This window comes from Anolis sagrei, chromosome 1 (assembly GCF_037176765.1).
Source record: "Anolis sagrei isolate rAnoSag1 chromosome 1, rAnoSag1.mat, whole genome shotgun sequence".
Classification (NCBI taxonomy): domain Eukaryota; kingdom Metazoa; phylum Chordata; class Lepidosauria; order Squamata; family Dactyloidae; genus Anolis; species Anolis sagrei.
Window position 1 is genome coordinate 82,204,460 of NC_090021.1, and position 15,687 is coordinate 82,220,146.

The 15,687-nt window shown below is 36.8% G+C and overlaps 1 protein-coding gene across 1 annotated transcript in view; it reads right to left on the reverse strand.

Moving 5' to 3' along the window:
• Positions 1–3,549: 3,549 nt before the first annotated feature.
• The window catches only part of ENPP1 (ectonucleotide pyrophosphatase/phosphodiesterase 1), a 51,767-nt gene continuing 39,629 nt past the window's right edge, over positions 3,550–15,687 (reverse strand). Inside the window, exons 17-25 of the mRNA XM_060753378.2 lie at positions 13,821–13,908; positions 12,004–12,179; positions 11,160–11,205; positions 10,905–11,059; positions 10,167–10,302; positions 8,757–8,837; positions 7,569–7,701; positions 6,262–6,418; positions 3,550–4,398 (exon numbers count right to left, since the gene is read on the reverse strand). Coding sequence (XP_060609361.2) covers positions 4,231–4,398; positions 6,262–6,418; positions 7,569–7,701; positions 8,757–8,837; positions 10,167–10,302; positions 10,905–11,059; positions 11,160–11,205; positions 12,004–12,179; positions 13,821–13,908 — 1,140 coding nt within the window. The 3' untranslated portion in view covers positions 3,550–4,230. The remainder of the gene's footprint in view (positions 4,399–6,261; positions 6,419–7,568; positions 7,702–8,756; positions 8,838–10,166; positions 10,303–10,904; positions 11,060–11,159; positions 11,206–12,003; positions 12,180–13,820; positions 13,909–15,687) is intronic.

The window sequence follows — 15,687 nt, forward strand, 5'->3', positions numbered from 1 at the left end:
CAGTTAGGAGAACATTCTTGTTTTAGTTTATTTTCTGGTCAAAGGAATAATGCCTTGCAATCAGCACCAATTCCACACTAAGAAATATAGAAGACCAGTACAAATCTGCCAGTGCCATTCTGATTTTTGCCCAAAGATGTATTGCAAATTTGATAAAATATCATCTCATAAGTTTCTATTGTGTGATGTCCTTCACAGGGTTGTAACTGCATGGAAGAAGAAAACAGTTTTAACCCCTGGCCAAGCCTTCTGTTATCAATTTAACCTATGAATTTAAATTTACATTATATTAGTATGGATTATAATAATTATTATTTTATTTCTTACCTGCTTCTCCTCATGGCATGAGGTGGGTAACAACATAGTTAAAAACACATAGTCATTGTAAACATTCTATATAATACACATATTACAATGTATTTCTGTAAACTACATATTAAAATACATAGATCAAAAATTAAAACTCAGGACATGAGTTTAAAATCCATGATTGATTTATTTACTCAGGGTGTAATATGTAAATATGTAAATAATATGTAAATACAATATATTATATTATTACCATAGCACAATATTAGTATTGTATATTACTATATTATACTATAACATTATACTGTAATATTATTAGTAATATTACATGTAATATGAAATATATAGTAAAAATATTAATAATTTTAAGTAACGGTTTTAATGTGTTTTAATCATATATTTGATTTAATACATGTGTTCTAATGGTCTTATGTTTTTATCTATATAGTGTATTTAGTGTATTTATCTATATAGTGTGTTGTACCCCACCTCGAACCATGAGCTGAGTCTATTGTCTATACACAGACTGCACCTGTGACTTAGGATTATTTAGTGTGATACATTCTGTATACAAGATCAGAGCTTGGAGAAATTACTTTTTGGATTATGTCTCCAAGAATCCACTAATTCAAAAAAAAGCAACTTTTCCAAGAGCCAATATACAAACACAATATCCAGGTTTCAGTTAATACAGATATATCATTTATTTGTTTCATTTATACCCCACCATTCTCACCCCAATAGGGCTCTCACATTTAGCAACTGGAGACAGGTAAAACATATCAAACCACAGGTTGCATTTTGAGGGGGAAAGCCGTGGAGTAATAGGCTTGAATGTTATACAGATTATTGAAATTCTAACCAGCTGGAATCCAGTAACAGATTCATTTTAAGACTTGCAAATCTTTCATGTTCAGGAGTAAGCATCACAAAGCATAGTACTATGGAGATACATAATACAGCATTCTACATGTAATGTGCATTGTAATGAGAATAAGCTCGGCAGAAGATACCAAACAGACATATTTATTTCTGGCGGGAGAAGGGAGACACTGTTTTCTACCTGCTCAGGTGTAGTATCTAGACAAGCATGTAGGTTTTTGGAAAGGCCTGAAAACAGCTCTCATTAAAAAACAGCTTCCTTTCACCAGCTGAAGCACTCCCAAGAATATGTCTATATATTTATGTTGTTAACAAGAACAAATTATTTTGACGTATAGGAAAATATTATGTTCTGATCCGCAACATTGTTATGGTTACTCAGACAGTGATAACACTATGTAACATTTTTGTTCCTGGGTTATAAATGTCATTTACTAATTGGTTCTATAATAAAAACATGGAAAAACAACTGCAAAAACTTTTTTGTGGGACATCCTGCAGCACATTTTGCTACAGTTTTTTCAATGAATATCTCATTGAGCTGCAACATATTTTGTGGCAGCCAGATAAACGAAGTTTCTGGAGTATAACAACTACTTTAAAGTAAGTACTCCATAATTAAACATGGATAACACATTTAAACCACAAGCAGATTTTTTTCAAATTTTATTATCTAGCATGATTAATTGTAGTGATGGAGCCCCCGGTGGCGCAGTGGGTTAAACCCCTGTACCGGCAGGATAGGTTCAAATCCGGGGAGAGGCGGATGAGCTCCCTCTATCAGCTCCAGCTCCTCATGCGGGGACATGAGAGAAGCCTCCCACAAAGATGATAAAAACATCAAATCATCCAGGCATCCCCTGGTCAACGTCCTTGCAGACGGCCAATTCTCTCACACCAGAAGTGACTTGCAGTTTCTCAAGTCAATCCTAACACGATAAAAAAATTTGTAGTGATGGCAACTGGGGTCTGTGGGTGTGGCTGACAGCATCCCAGGCTTCTCAGTAGCTATTCCAGGGATGTTTCTGTGTGGAATAGAAGGAGAACCATGTCTGTGTATCTATACAATGAGATCAAATGCAGAAACACTTGCATAAGGGGATACAGGATACCTCTATGTGCAAGCAAACAGTACTTTACTTTACTTAGGCGATCCCTCGTTGGACGAGTAAGATGGTCTTCCTTGATGACTATTTTTGTGGATTTGTAGGTGGCTGTGGAGCCCTATTCTTGACCCGCATCTTCTCCCACAGTGAAGGCATTGGTTTCCAGGTGGAAGACGGTCCTGGTCGGGGTTGGCTTGACGCACTTTCCTCCTGGCACGTTTCTCTCTTTCACCCTCCACTCATGCCTCCTCGAATTCTGCAGCACTGCTGGTGACAGCTGACCTCCAGCTGGAGCGGTCAAGGGCCAGGGCTTCCCAGTTCTCGGTGTCTATGCCAGAGTTTTTAAGGTTGGCTTTGAGCCCATCTTTAAATCTCTTTTCCTGTCCACCAACATTCCATTTTCCGTTCCGAAGTTCTTAAGCAAACAGTACAACAGGGAATCACATTAACATAACACCCAAATAGATTACCATCCCTCATTAATATAGAGTAGAAAATGGAATTATGGCAACTGACCATGCCCCTAGCATTCACATGGTGAGTGGAATAGTGCGTGAAATTTCAATCATTTAAGGCTGATTTTCCTAGTCAAGAAACCTGGAAAGAAATCTAATTTACCAACTGTTTATTATATAGTTCAGTGTCTGGTGTACAGAGAAAATCAGTTGAAATGCTCTGTGTGTGTGTTAGAGTTTGAGATAGGATAATTGAAGGACAATAATAAGTATTTCTGCTGACTTTAGGATTCCGTTAGTCTCCTTTGTTATTAACAGGTGCTAGTTCTGATATGTGTGCAGTGATGGCCAGTGGTTTTTGTGTCATTGGAAGTTTTAAAATCTAGGACAAAACCGAAAAGCACACTACTCTTCTAAAACAGAAGTCTTCAACCACCATTGTCTTTGTTGATGCAGCTGATATCCTGATGGTGACATACCTAGGCACAAGTTGTGTGCTACACATAAATATGTGTGGGAAGGGGGAGAAGTACTCTCTAGATTTAGAAATGCATCCTAAAACAAAATAGAAGACTCCTCATTTGAGCACCTCAGAAATCTTCTGAGATTGTTAACACATACATTATACAGGTTGAGTATCCCTTATGCTTAGTGTTTGGGACCAGAAGCATTCTGTATTTTGGAACAACTGTATTTGCACGTATGACCACAATGAAGTATCTTGGAGATGGGACCCAGGTCTAAACATGTCATTCATCTATGTTCCATATATACTTTATACACATAGACTAAAGGCATTTTATACACAATATTTTTTAATAATTTTGTGCATGAGACAACATTTGTGTACATTGAACCATCAGGAAACAAATATATCACTATCACAGCCCCCCACATTGACAATTTTGGAGTATTTTGGATTTCCAGATAAGGGATGTAAAACTTATGTATTAAATAGCATAATGTATCAAATATAATAAAGAAATACACAATATATTACAGTACGCTGGATTTATTAAACATCCAGTGCAGAAAAACAATATCAGAACATGGGTGTACTTTAATATTTATATTATTTTGTCATTGTTGAAATAGACATTACACTTAGTGGATGACCTGGAAGTGAAAAGTTTCATTGTGTAAAACAAAAAAAGAAACAGACAAGAAATGAAGAAGATTGTGGTGCACTGATGCAGTTGAAAAGTATAGCTGATTTTTCTTTCCTGTGTAAATTTGCTTGTATTATGTTGGCAGATTGGTTCTAGCAACAATATAAAACACTTTGACCACATTCATGTGGTTAGTAAGGCAGAGAGAAAGTGCTCTTCTTCATTATATTTGGTTCATAAATTGTCCCTGAGATATAAATGTGGCACAGATTTCCTCCTGCTTGCATTGTACTCAAGCGTCCTCAGAAACTCTTCATATAGTCTCTTTTCTGTACAAAAAAACCCCAGCAAAGTACAAAAATTAAACCATCAGGCCTTGTCAAAAGATGGCAAGTATGTTTTCAACTGCAGAATATCAGCTACTGGCTGTTTTCTATCATGGTAAAAACTAAGTCCTGTAAGAAGTTCTACATCTCGCACTCGGGCTGCATGCATTTTCATTCTTTCTTCAACCCACAAGGATTCTGGCTTATTGGTCTGTAAGAAAAGAGAACAAAGAATGTATAAGACTGCTAGAAAAGTACTTTTTAAATGAAGATGATATACAGAGCAGTCTACAATGATGCCAATAACTTGCATCATTGTAGACTGCTTGCGTAATGAAATAATAAATTTTGAAGTGTAACTTTTGTTGAACAAAACAATAACCCACTTTAAGTTTGGTGCCTATGAAAGCTCCATGTTTGACGCAGGGCACTGGGGCAAGTACCTCCACTCCATCACTCTTTGAACATGACAGTTGACTATGTACAAAAGAATACCTTTTCTATCTGTAAGAGCTCTGTGCAAGAAAAGCCAGTGTGTGAGCAGGAAAGCCAAGAGCAAAGAATGAAGAGCAATGAACTTTTGTAATTCATTGGAAGAGTTTCCACAAACCAAAGATGATCTCAGTTACACCTGCCATTCTTTGTGTACAATGGATAACAAAAACAGAAATGTGGGCATGTCATTGGTGCATTCCTCACCACATGTGCAATCTATTGAGCAATATGGTAGGATCGAAAATATCCCACTATAATGCGAGGAGGGGCTGTGAGGATCACACATACTAAAAAGGTCTGGGTAGCAGCCAAAGGTTATATCCCTGCTTTTTTATGCCACTGATGCAATTCAAATTAGTGTGTCCACTACACTTCTACAAATAGAAATCTTGGAGTTTCATGTTTTTCATTAAACTGTAGCCAGTTTCATGCGTAACCATGACATGGAATGAGACACCTGCCTATACTCCCACTGATGGATCTTGGACTCTCATACTTTTCCAGAATACCTTGCACTGTGATTTACTACTAAAAATATTTCTTGATTTACTAGGGTTATTAGGATGCAACTTCCATCAGCAGCAGACACATGGCTAGTTGTAAGAAATGCTGAGTGTTGCTATGAAACATCTGGAAGTTGCATGATACCCAGACTTACTCTAAAATGTTCATACTTCTTCTGATACACATGCTCATGGGCCAACCAATGATTAGCTCAGGGGTCCTCAAACTAAGGCCCGGTGGCCAGATATGGCCCTACAAGGTCATTTACCCGGCCCTTGCTCAGGGTCACCCTAAGTCTAAAACGACCTAAAAGCACACAACAACAAGAACAACAATCCTATCTCATCAGCCAAAAGCAGGCCCACACTTCCCACTGAAATACTAATAAGTTTATATTTGTTAAAATTGTACTACATTTTAATTATTGTATTGCATTTAAGTGTTTTTTGCACTACTAATAAAATATGTGCAGTGTGCATAGGAATTCATTCATATTTTTTTCAAATTATAATTCGGCCTTCCAACAGTTTCGGGGACTGTGACCTGGCCCCCTGTTTAAAAAGTTTGTGGACCCCTGGATTAGCTAGTATGAAATACAATCAGCCTTCCACATTCACTGAGTTTAGGAGCACAGGACCCTCATGAAAATGAAAAATGCTAATAAACAAATTTCTATATTTTTTTTTACCAAAGAGAACTGTCTAGATATTTCTACACAACTCTATGGTCAACTTCCACCAGAAATGAGAAACTGACAAAATCCCATTGAAGGACTTAAGTTCTTCCCCTTTAAAATCTCTAGGTCCCCAGCACTTCTGGAAGAAGTCAACCATAGAGCTACATTAAAAGACTTAGAGATTCCAAGAAATAACATTTTTAATCAAGGCTGTGAATAATAAAAGGTCAACACAGCAAATGTGGAGGGATGACTGTATAAATCCTTACATCACTAACAGGATGCTGTGAATTCTGCATCTACATTTACATCCATGATGTCTAGAAATTTGCACACTCAGATAATTATGAATTATTTTGGGAAAAACCATATGCATATGAAAAAGGAAGGATTACTCACAGCACAGCTTTCATTGTTGTCCTCTTTGTGAGGAACAATATAAGATACAACATCAAGAGATCCTTCACACTGCAAAGGAGTCTGGGAAACATTTTTACAACTTGTCAATATAATAAAGTAGTGAGTTGGAAGTGGGACTTCTGAATAATTTGAGAATCTAGAATGAAAAAAAATAGTATTTTAGTTTTGTATGCATAAGCTTCAAAAATGAATATATCACAATAAAGCAGGTAATTAAATTTATAAATCATTAAATTACACCATTATAATTTTACTAGTACAATTTGCTATGACACTGGTCTTAAACCGCTACAGAGATAATTTCTTGTTAGATGGCAGCCCTTGATAGTAGTGACAGGAAACAAGTGGGCATCGTTGAAATTAAATGGCAATACAGCTGCTTTTTTGTGGAACTAGAAAAGACATTCTGCTCACTTCTGGTCAATTTCAGGGGAATTTTTTGGTGTTTTAAGTGGATCACCTAAAAGAGAGTTTCAATAGCAAAACTATGCTAATTTCTTTAAGACCAAATAGTGGGGTGAGTAGTTTTGCTATTGATAATAACTGGAAAAGCGACACTTGTAAAAATATGTAAACATATTGAATGGATGGATGGAGGATTTCTTTATGATGATTTTTTTTATCTGCTACTTAATTTTTTCTCTTACATTTTATTTTCCTTTGTTCAGAGACAACTAACTACCCAACAGTGTAGATTATTGATCCTAATATATTTGATATTACTTTCATGTAACAATGCTTAAGAAAGTCAACATTTTCAAATTCTGATATAAGATGACCTTATTCACAACTCTCAGAATACACCGTCAGTTCACCTTAACCACCAGTTTTCATGCTTCCCAAATGTTTCCATGTACATTATGGTCATAAAGCTTTTAAAATGTGTTTGAAAATGAATGGTTTGAGAAAAGATGCTTTCAAATTTATGAATTTTAATCAGAATGTTTCCATGCATGTGGGGTTTTTGAGGGGAGGGGGGTTCATAAAGGGTTCATGCAGAAATGTAGCACAATGGATTTAAGGCTGAAATTGCAGAGAAGTGATGTGAGTCAGAAAAGGAAGGATTTGCTCTAAGACAGAAATAGACTTGCCCATCCCTTACTGTCTGTGTTAAGCATTCTTCTGAGAATAAAACAAAGGGAAGCGAATGTCATAAATAACTAGATCATATCTTATCTTATATGTCCCCATAGAAATTAAGTTTATAAAGAATTTGCTTTGGCAACCAATGTAATTAAATTAATACAATAATATAATTTAAAAGTTTAAACTGAACACAAGCATACCTTCTTAGTTCTTCAGATGTATCATACACACCATTGTAATCGTAATCAAACACAGGACCAGTGATCACATTTACACCATTTCGGGCCGAAGCATATGTTGGTAGTAGGATTGTATTAAAATAGCTCCAAATCACTGCAATTAGAAGGGAAATTTTAATAAGGAAATTCTATACTTTTAACAGAACAAAGACTATAAGCCAGACTTGTTGGTAATCCCTGAACTAAAATACCTCAGTACTACCAATCTTCTATATCCACAGATTCAGTTCCATGCATCATGCAGCCACCACAAACCTGATTCACCCCCTCCTCTTTCAGGGTTAAGTGTCCATTTAGATGTGCTCCTATGGCCCTTCCAGACAGGCCCCAAATGTGGGGCCTGTCTCGCTTTTTTACTTGAGGCATCCAAATGATGTCTCAGGTAAAAGTGAATTAATGCAGAGTAAACCAAGTTTTCCTGGTTTACTCCACAATAATTATACATTTCTAAAGATCTGGACCTAAAGCTAAGATCTGGGTCTTTATAGGTGAGAGCCCTGTGGGGACTGGCTTCTGGGACTGCTTTCAGAGTCCCGGGCACCAGTCCCCACAGCCATTCTGCTTCTTCAGGTTCTGAAAAGCTCAGAGGAACAGAATGGTGCCCACCCCTTCTCTCTACCCTCCCCCGCCCCCATTTTGGTCCCCAAACGTATCGGAGAGGACTTCTGGCTGTGCAGGTCTCTCTCTCCCATCCTCCGTGTGCAAAATGGGGGGCTGGATCAACTTTTGGTTGATCCAGAATGCCATCTAGACACCCCTCCCAAGAAAGCCCTTGGTCTGGGTTGGGGGTAAGGATTACAATCTGAGAGGAAACGAGTTGTTTTAACCCACTTCCTCTCAGTATAGTGTAGAAGAGCCCCTAGTCTACAAAAACATATACTACCATCTTCATTCTTTCAGTTCATAAAGTTCTACAAGATGTCTTTGCACACAGGTGTAATGTGATGTAATCACATCCTTCTTATTGAGGCAAAACATAGTGGAAATGGAAGAAACTAGTTATTTGTAGCTAGTTTCTTATACTCTGCACATCATCATGGTTTCCATTCAACTTCACTCAACACCAATGTGATCACAGCTTTTAGATATTTGCCTTAATGTATTTATTTGCATTTTTTGTAACAAGGGAAAATTGTGTTTTATGTTTACCTTGAAAAGCTGGATACATTGGTACAATATTGCTTGAAAAAAGTCCTTCATATTTACTGTTTCTTTCATCTTTTATCAGATCTAGAAAAAATGCAGAAAACTTGAATGACAAAGTCATCTGAGAATATATTCAAAATAAGCTTTGAATGAAATCACTGGGCTATTCTGAAATTTTTACAGATCAGTTGTACTGAACACAGAATCAAATACATTCAAATAATCACACCGTAAAGTCTGCACGCCCATAGAAATGGTTGGCTTATGTGTTTCATCATAGTGAATAACTGCCTTTGTTTTACTGCCTTTGATCCTAGCTGGGTCACTTCCACTTGGGGTGTGTGGCCTACAGACACTTCTTCTATACCATCTCAGAGCAACTTGCAGGGTAGCACTCTGTGGCAGAGATCCCATATAGAATGGCAGGAAATTCCACTGGTGGAGTTGTTTTACACTTGCTTTACGCAGCCGGTATACTGAATATCACTAAAGCAGTATGTATGTGTGTGGATCAATGGTTAAAGTGCCATGGTTGACAATCTAATACATCACTGCAATGTGCAGAAGCCATACACACAAGCAATACAGATATGCACGCTACTCAGTAAACTTTGGTGTAAATCTGCAGGCACAATTCCATTTACACTTTCAACTGAATATGAACATTGCTTGTGGTCCAAGCAATTTACACTTGTTTATGCATGCACAAGCACTTTACATTTGTTTATGTCACTAACAGAATGGCAGCAATTCTTTATCTTAATATTTGAATATTTTGAATTAGTTGGGTATAGCACTGTCTAAAATATCCATTGGACATTTTCTATTTCTGCCTGAACTCTTGTTGATGAATTACAATAGCATTTGTAGAGAATACAGTTTTGTTTTGACTGCACAACAAGCAAAATGCATCAAAAATCACATTGTAAGCAGCAGCACACTTAAAATGCAGTCATTTCTGCATTGTTGAGAGTAGGGAGTTCAATGGAGATGTGTCTTAACTATTTTCCTATCGTTAGATGTGCTACAGCAGGCATTGTACACAAACGGGTATTTAAATAATTGGACAAATTCTCATTAACCCTTCCATTCTCTGACAATGTGGAAATAGCACAGTTGCTGAAAGGATCTGTTCTACTTACAAACTAGGGTTTGGAGAAATAGCATTGGGAACCATAGCTGTATGTTACACGTACATCTCCCAATTCAGTATTCTGACCTCTATTTTCTATAAATTTTCAATAGTAATATTGATTCTCTTCAACATTTAATCCTTCATCCCTCAATATATGAGCAAAGTTTGTCCATGCACTGTTACAATGTGTATATTCTTTACATACCAGCAGAAACACCACATGCATTGTGCCTGCCAATAAATTACTCTGGAAATTACTAGACAGGAAATTGATTTACTTGGTGGGAAAAGAAATCCATATTTAAGCTCTGGATGTCTTTTGTAAAATGTACAGGTCTGGCTGCCATTCAAAGGAATACGGTTGTCAACTTGGAAACAGCTTGGGATGGCTTCTGCAGAGGCATTCCGGTCATCCTAGATAACAAAACAAAACTCTTAGTTGCTGCCTAGGAACTTCATTAAAACCTTGGCCAACCAAGAAATGTCATGATTTATTGGACTACAGTTCACCATATCCCAAATAGCAAAACGCACAATGAAATTATGGAAGTGATGCTCCAACAAATATGAAGGGCACCAGATTAGGAAAAAGTAACATAAATAGCGAATTAAAAATGATTTTCCCCACAAGGTTACTGTAGAACTATTTGACAGTACGATAGGTTCACTTGGCAATAACAAAAATAATAGAATTCACTAGAATTACCAATCAGACCTCTCTAGTCAACCTCTTCAGTCACAGGTCTGTTTGTTTTTAATAATCATTCTTCACATACACAACTTTTACACAGAGAACAGAAGCAAGTAAATATTTTTTCAGGCTATGTACATCAGTGGTTCCCAATCTTTGGGCCTCCACTGTTAAGATTTGTGGGAGTTGAAGTCCAAAACACCTAGAGGCCCAAAGGTTGGAAAACACTGATCATACAGTTAAGTGAGAGCCAAGAGACTGCTGGTATTGTTTTACTATTTTTTCTTTCAAAAACCGTGTCCTGGTGTACAGGCCTAATACTTACAGGCTTTTTAATAGTGTAGGAACTCCACAAAGGCATCTTGATGTTCTGGCTATATCCAGTGACAGAGTGTTGGTTGTGAAGAAGGCAATGAGTTTGCTTCTTCTGGAGTACTCTGGGTCTCCCAAACGGTACACTGAATTTTTCTATTTTCTTTACTAGAAGTGTGGGGGAAATGAGCATGAATTCAACCTCTTTGGAATAGATTATCTAGACAACATTAAGTTATAATTTTCCCTAGTAATTTAAAATCCTTACTTTCTGAATCTGTGAGATTTATCCGTGGTCGAATAGGTGGCAAGCCCTAGATGGAAGGGAATATAGAAGGTGAAGACAAGTCATTCTGAGTATCATTCTAAGAAAACACACTACCCATCAGAAATCTGTAATAAAAATGATATCAGCATCTACTGTCTTTATTTGCATGTTTTCATATTTGTTGGCATCATCTGAATGTTTTGTAACAAATCTTAATCTTTTCACTTCATTAAAAATATGACTGCTGGAATAGTCCTATTTATTAACCATGTCAGAGTTTGACTAGTGAGGTGTAATGTTTTGAGTGTTGGACTAGGACTCCAGGAGATCAGGGTCTGAATCTCCGCTCAGCTATGGAAACCCATTTAGCTTAGGCAAGTCACATTTTCTCAATCTCAAATCTTGCCAAGAAAATCCCATGATAGGTTTGCCATATGGCCACCATAAATTGGAAGTGACTTGAAGACACACAATGATAACAACAACAACAACAACAACAACAACAACAACAACAACAACAAGGAAGAAGAAGAAGAAGAAGAAGAAGAAGAAGAAGAAGAAGAAGAAGAAGTTGAGAAGTATCTTAATGTATGGGGTATTATCAAATAGAATTCTGACTTCAGTTCCATGAGTTCTTGTGATTATTTTACAAATGACTGAGATCTTCCCCCAATCAAAAATAAAATTGATCATTTTGAAATAGTGGTGGGAACAGAAGCAGTAGCACACAGAAAGACAAGTGATCTCTTTCTTTCTCACACAACATGATGCAGTATACCCAGCAGAAAAGCCCAGAAGCCCATGAGAGGTGTGATTAAACAATATTCTTCATCTCAATACGCACCAAAGAATTACATGAACAGTGACGATCATCCGCAGAGGTTTTACGCCCTGTGAAAGGACATGAAGAAGGACTACTTTCTTCTTTAGGATGCTTTGGGATATAACTGGCTTTCTTTAAGAGGTGGTTTAAGCTTCCATGTGTTCCATTATTAGGTGCTGGTGTCAAGTCAAGGAGATCTATAATAATTCATAATACAATGTAAAAGATATTCAGATACAATTTTCCACTCTGCAGTTCCACTATAATAGCCATGGCATGTTTTCACTGTTTATGCTGTTTTGGGAGCTAGCTTTACAAATGCCCTCAGGAACTATATTATCCTTTATTTGAAAAGGCAGGCGGTCACCCTATCTTCTAAGACAATCCTCTTTCAACTGTCTAATGTGAGTGATCAGGTGTACATCAGTACATCATTGTTGCAATCATCACTGCTTTCTCATTAGTTTCCATTGTTGGAGGGGAAACTTTGAGATGAGGAAACACATAATAAGGAAAATTATTCCCAAGTTAATTAAAAAATTACTCCAAAAATATCCTTTTATTTATATATTTACCCCAACATGGGACCCATATCATTTGATAGCCAGGAATTATCTCATTCTCAGTTACTAGGTTATTTCCAAAAAGAAACTTTGCTGTGTCCTCGTGGCCTTTGAAATAAGTATTCACAGCTAAAATAGTTACTTGTAAGACATACTTGTGGTAGAGATAAGTAACAGCTGTTTTCAGTAGTAACTTTTAACCGACTGCTTGCAAGCTGTGTATTTCAAAGAAGCCTCTTCCCAAGAGCCTTCTCAGTGAGAAAAGGCTTCCCTCCAACTGCTGACTACACCAACAGTGAAAAGGGCAACATGACTTTCTGGCCAGGATGAAGTGTGCGTTCCCTCCATCCTTACTTAACATATTCACAGAAATACTATTCGAGTAAGATAACAGTTTCTTTCTAACAACTTCTGTATCAAGTAAGACCCTTATTTCTCTGGGGAGCAAAATCTTATTATGTGAGGGGCAGTTAGCAATAGTTAGAAAAAAAATCTGTATTTAAAAAAAGAAGGAGGGAAGCAATATAAAGATCTAGCATCCCTTATCTGAAATTCTGAAATCTAAAATATTTCAAAATTTTCCATAGGGGTGATTAAGATGGCAATGCCTTTGCTTTCTGACAATTCAATGTACACAAACTTTGCTACTGTGTAGCAAGTTACCTTCTGGCTATGTGTATAAAGTATAAAGGAATCATAACTGAAATGCATGTCTAGACTTCGATCCCATCTCAATGATATATATCATTTTGTACATATATGCAAATACAAGCAGTGGAACTCTGCCCCGGAGCGTGGTGGAGGCTCCTTCTTTGGAAGCTTTTGAACAGAGGCTGGATGGCCATCTGCCAGGTGTTATTTGAATGCAATATTCCTGCTTCTTGGCAGGGGGTTGGACTGGATAGCCCATGAGGTCTCTTCCAACTCTTTGATTCTATAAGTATTCCAAAATCTGGGGAGAGGGATCTGAAATTCAAAACACTTCTGGTCCCAAGAATTTCAAATAAGAGCTTTTCTCAACTTGTGTAAGGCATTTTGAAGAATGAAAAGACAGACTAAAACTTGGAAAAGGAAAAAATGGAAAGAGTGAGGGGAGTTTAGCCAATGACAGAGTCCAAACTCAAACTCTTTGAACATTGTCATTTATATGGACAGGGGATAATAGAATCCTGAATCTGAATCTATCCAATATAAGAAATATAGATGCAACTAATACAATTCTATTTAAAGCAAAATATTGTAAAGGTTTTTGAGCTTAAGAAAAGTTTACCATACCACACATTAGATTGTAAAGTTCAATGTTTTCAAAGGGCTCAACTTCAGTTTGAGACTTGAATCCAGGTCCATATCCAATAAACAGAGCCTAGAACAAAAGCAACATGCTATTTTAACTTGGAGCATCCACTTTGTACTGAACTGATTCAACTGGAAAGAAGTCCCAACAGAGTCAATGGGGTAAATCCCAATTTGTGCTCCCAGAAACATGAAGTGGAATCCTCTTGGGGCTTTATGTCTTTGTAAGTGGAGTTATGCCTGTAGTAATTAGAACTGCGAAGTTTCTGCTAAGTTGTTATGCAGCAGGCTGGCAAAGTGGTAAATGTGCAAGATGCAAATCTGTATTCAATACAATGCACATTAGTGCCAAATACACATTGGTGAGCAATGCACATCAGTGTGAGTCATGCATCAATGCATATAATCCATCAATATGCATTGTGCAATAATGTGCACTTCACACACATAAGCATTGTGCACCAATATGAATTGCACACTAGAGGGCCTTTTTGATGTCTGCTCCCAGACTGTGGAAGTCCCTCCCAAGAGAGACCAGAATGGCTGGTGATGCTGTGGGTAGGATTTTGTATTTACTGTATTTTCCTGTATTTTCAAATCTAACACACCTAACCTATATTTTTTTAAAAAAAATGGGTAGGCTTTGTTTTAAATTGATCGAAGTGTGTGACTATTAGCCACCTTGAGTCCCCTCAGGGAGGAAGGTGGGATATAAATAAAGAAAATAATAATAATAATAATAATAATAATAATAATAATGCACATTAGTCCCGATGACACTGGCTGCTCTTGCCAGTAAACATCTTAACAATTCGGTGAAGATCTTTCTTGGCATCTTTGCTACATAGATCGGTATTCATAAAGTTATGTAACCTAACATGTCATGTAGGATTCTAGCAATAAAAAATAAACAAGGGGAAAGGGTTTTACTTTTCTTATTATAAAACAGGAATTGTTTTTTTTTTCCAATCCCCCAGAAAAGACTTACCTAACATTCCCCTACCCCAAACCACTTTAATCAACATTAGGATTCAAATGGTGATCCTATTTGTATTTGTTTCTTATTTCCAAGCAGAACTGTATAGCATTGTGCTGTAAAAAGCTGCAAAACACTATATGCTACTGAAAAATGCATATTTAATTGTGAAAAGGATAAAACATTTGTATTCTAAAGAAGAAGGTCGCAAGCCTAAGAAGGCATCATATAGCTTATATCATGAAGATTTGAAAAGGCAACCAGGATGATAGATGTATATCAAAGGAGTCATCACACAGGATTATACATGTCCCATAATCACTTCCACTTTAAGAGAACTTGTGCTGTTGCATTAGCATGTGTACTTTAGAGGCTATGTCACAGGAAGAAAGTCAACTATTCCTATAACTTAGGTTGACTGCTTTAAAAAATTGTTTTAACAGAGCATTTGTTAATATATCTCTGTGTTCAAATTTGTATATATAAACACAATCTAACAAGATGTACTGTTATATTTGGTCCACATCTGTTTGCACATCTGTTATTTCTTCAGAAGTAATAAACAATTTAATTTATGCCTCTACTTGTAGGCACACATCCTTATAACAGAGTCGTTTTTAGTTTTGTGTTTACTTAATTAAGTAGCATACAGGAAATCCAGAGAGGAAAAAGGCATATGTTGATCTAGGCATAGGATTTAGGTTATTGTAGACATTCAGCCTGAGCTACTTCTATTTTCATTGAACAATCAGAAAATATAAGGTCATGAGTATTTCTTTAAAACTGTTATTGCAACCATGGTTTATGTATCACAGCCTTTCATTTCTTAAATAGAATTTGGGCTGCATTCATGTCAGCCAAATAGGTTTGTCA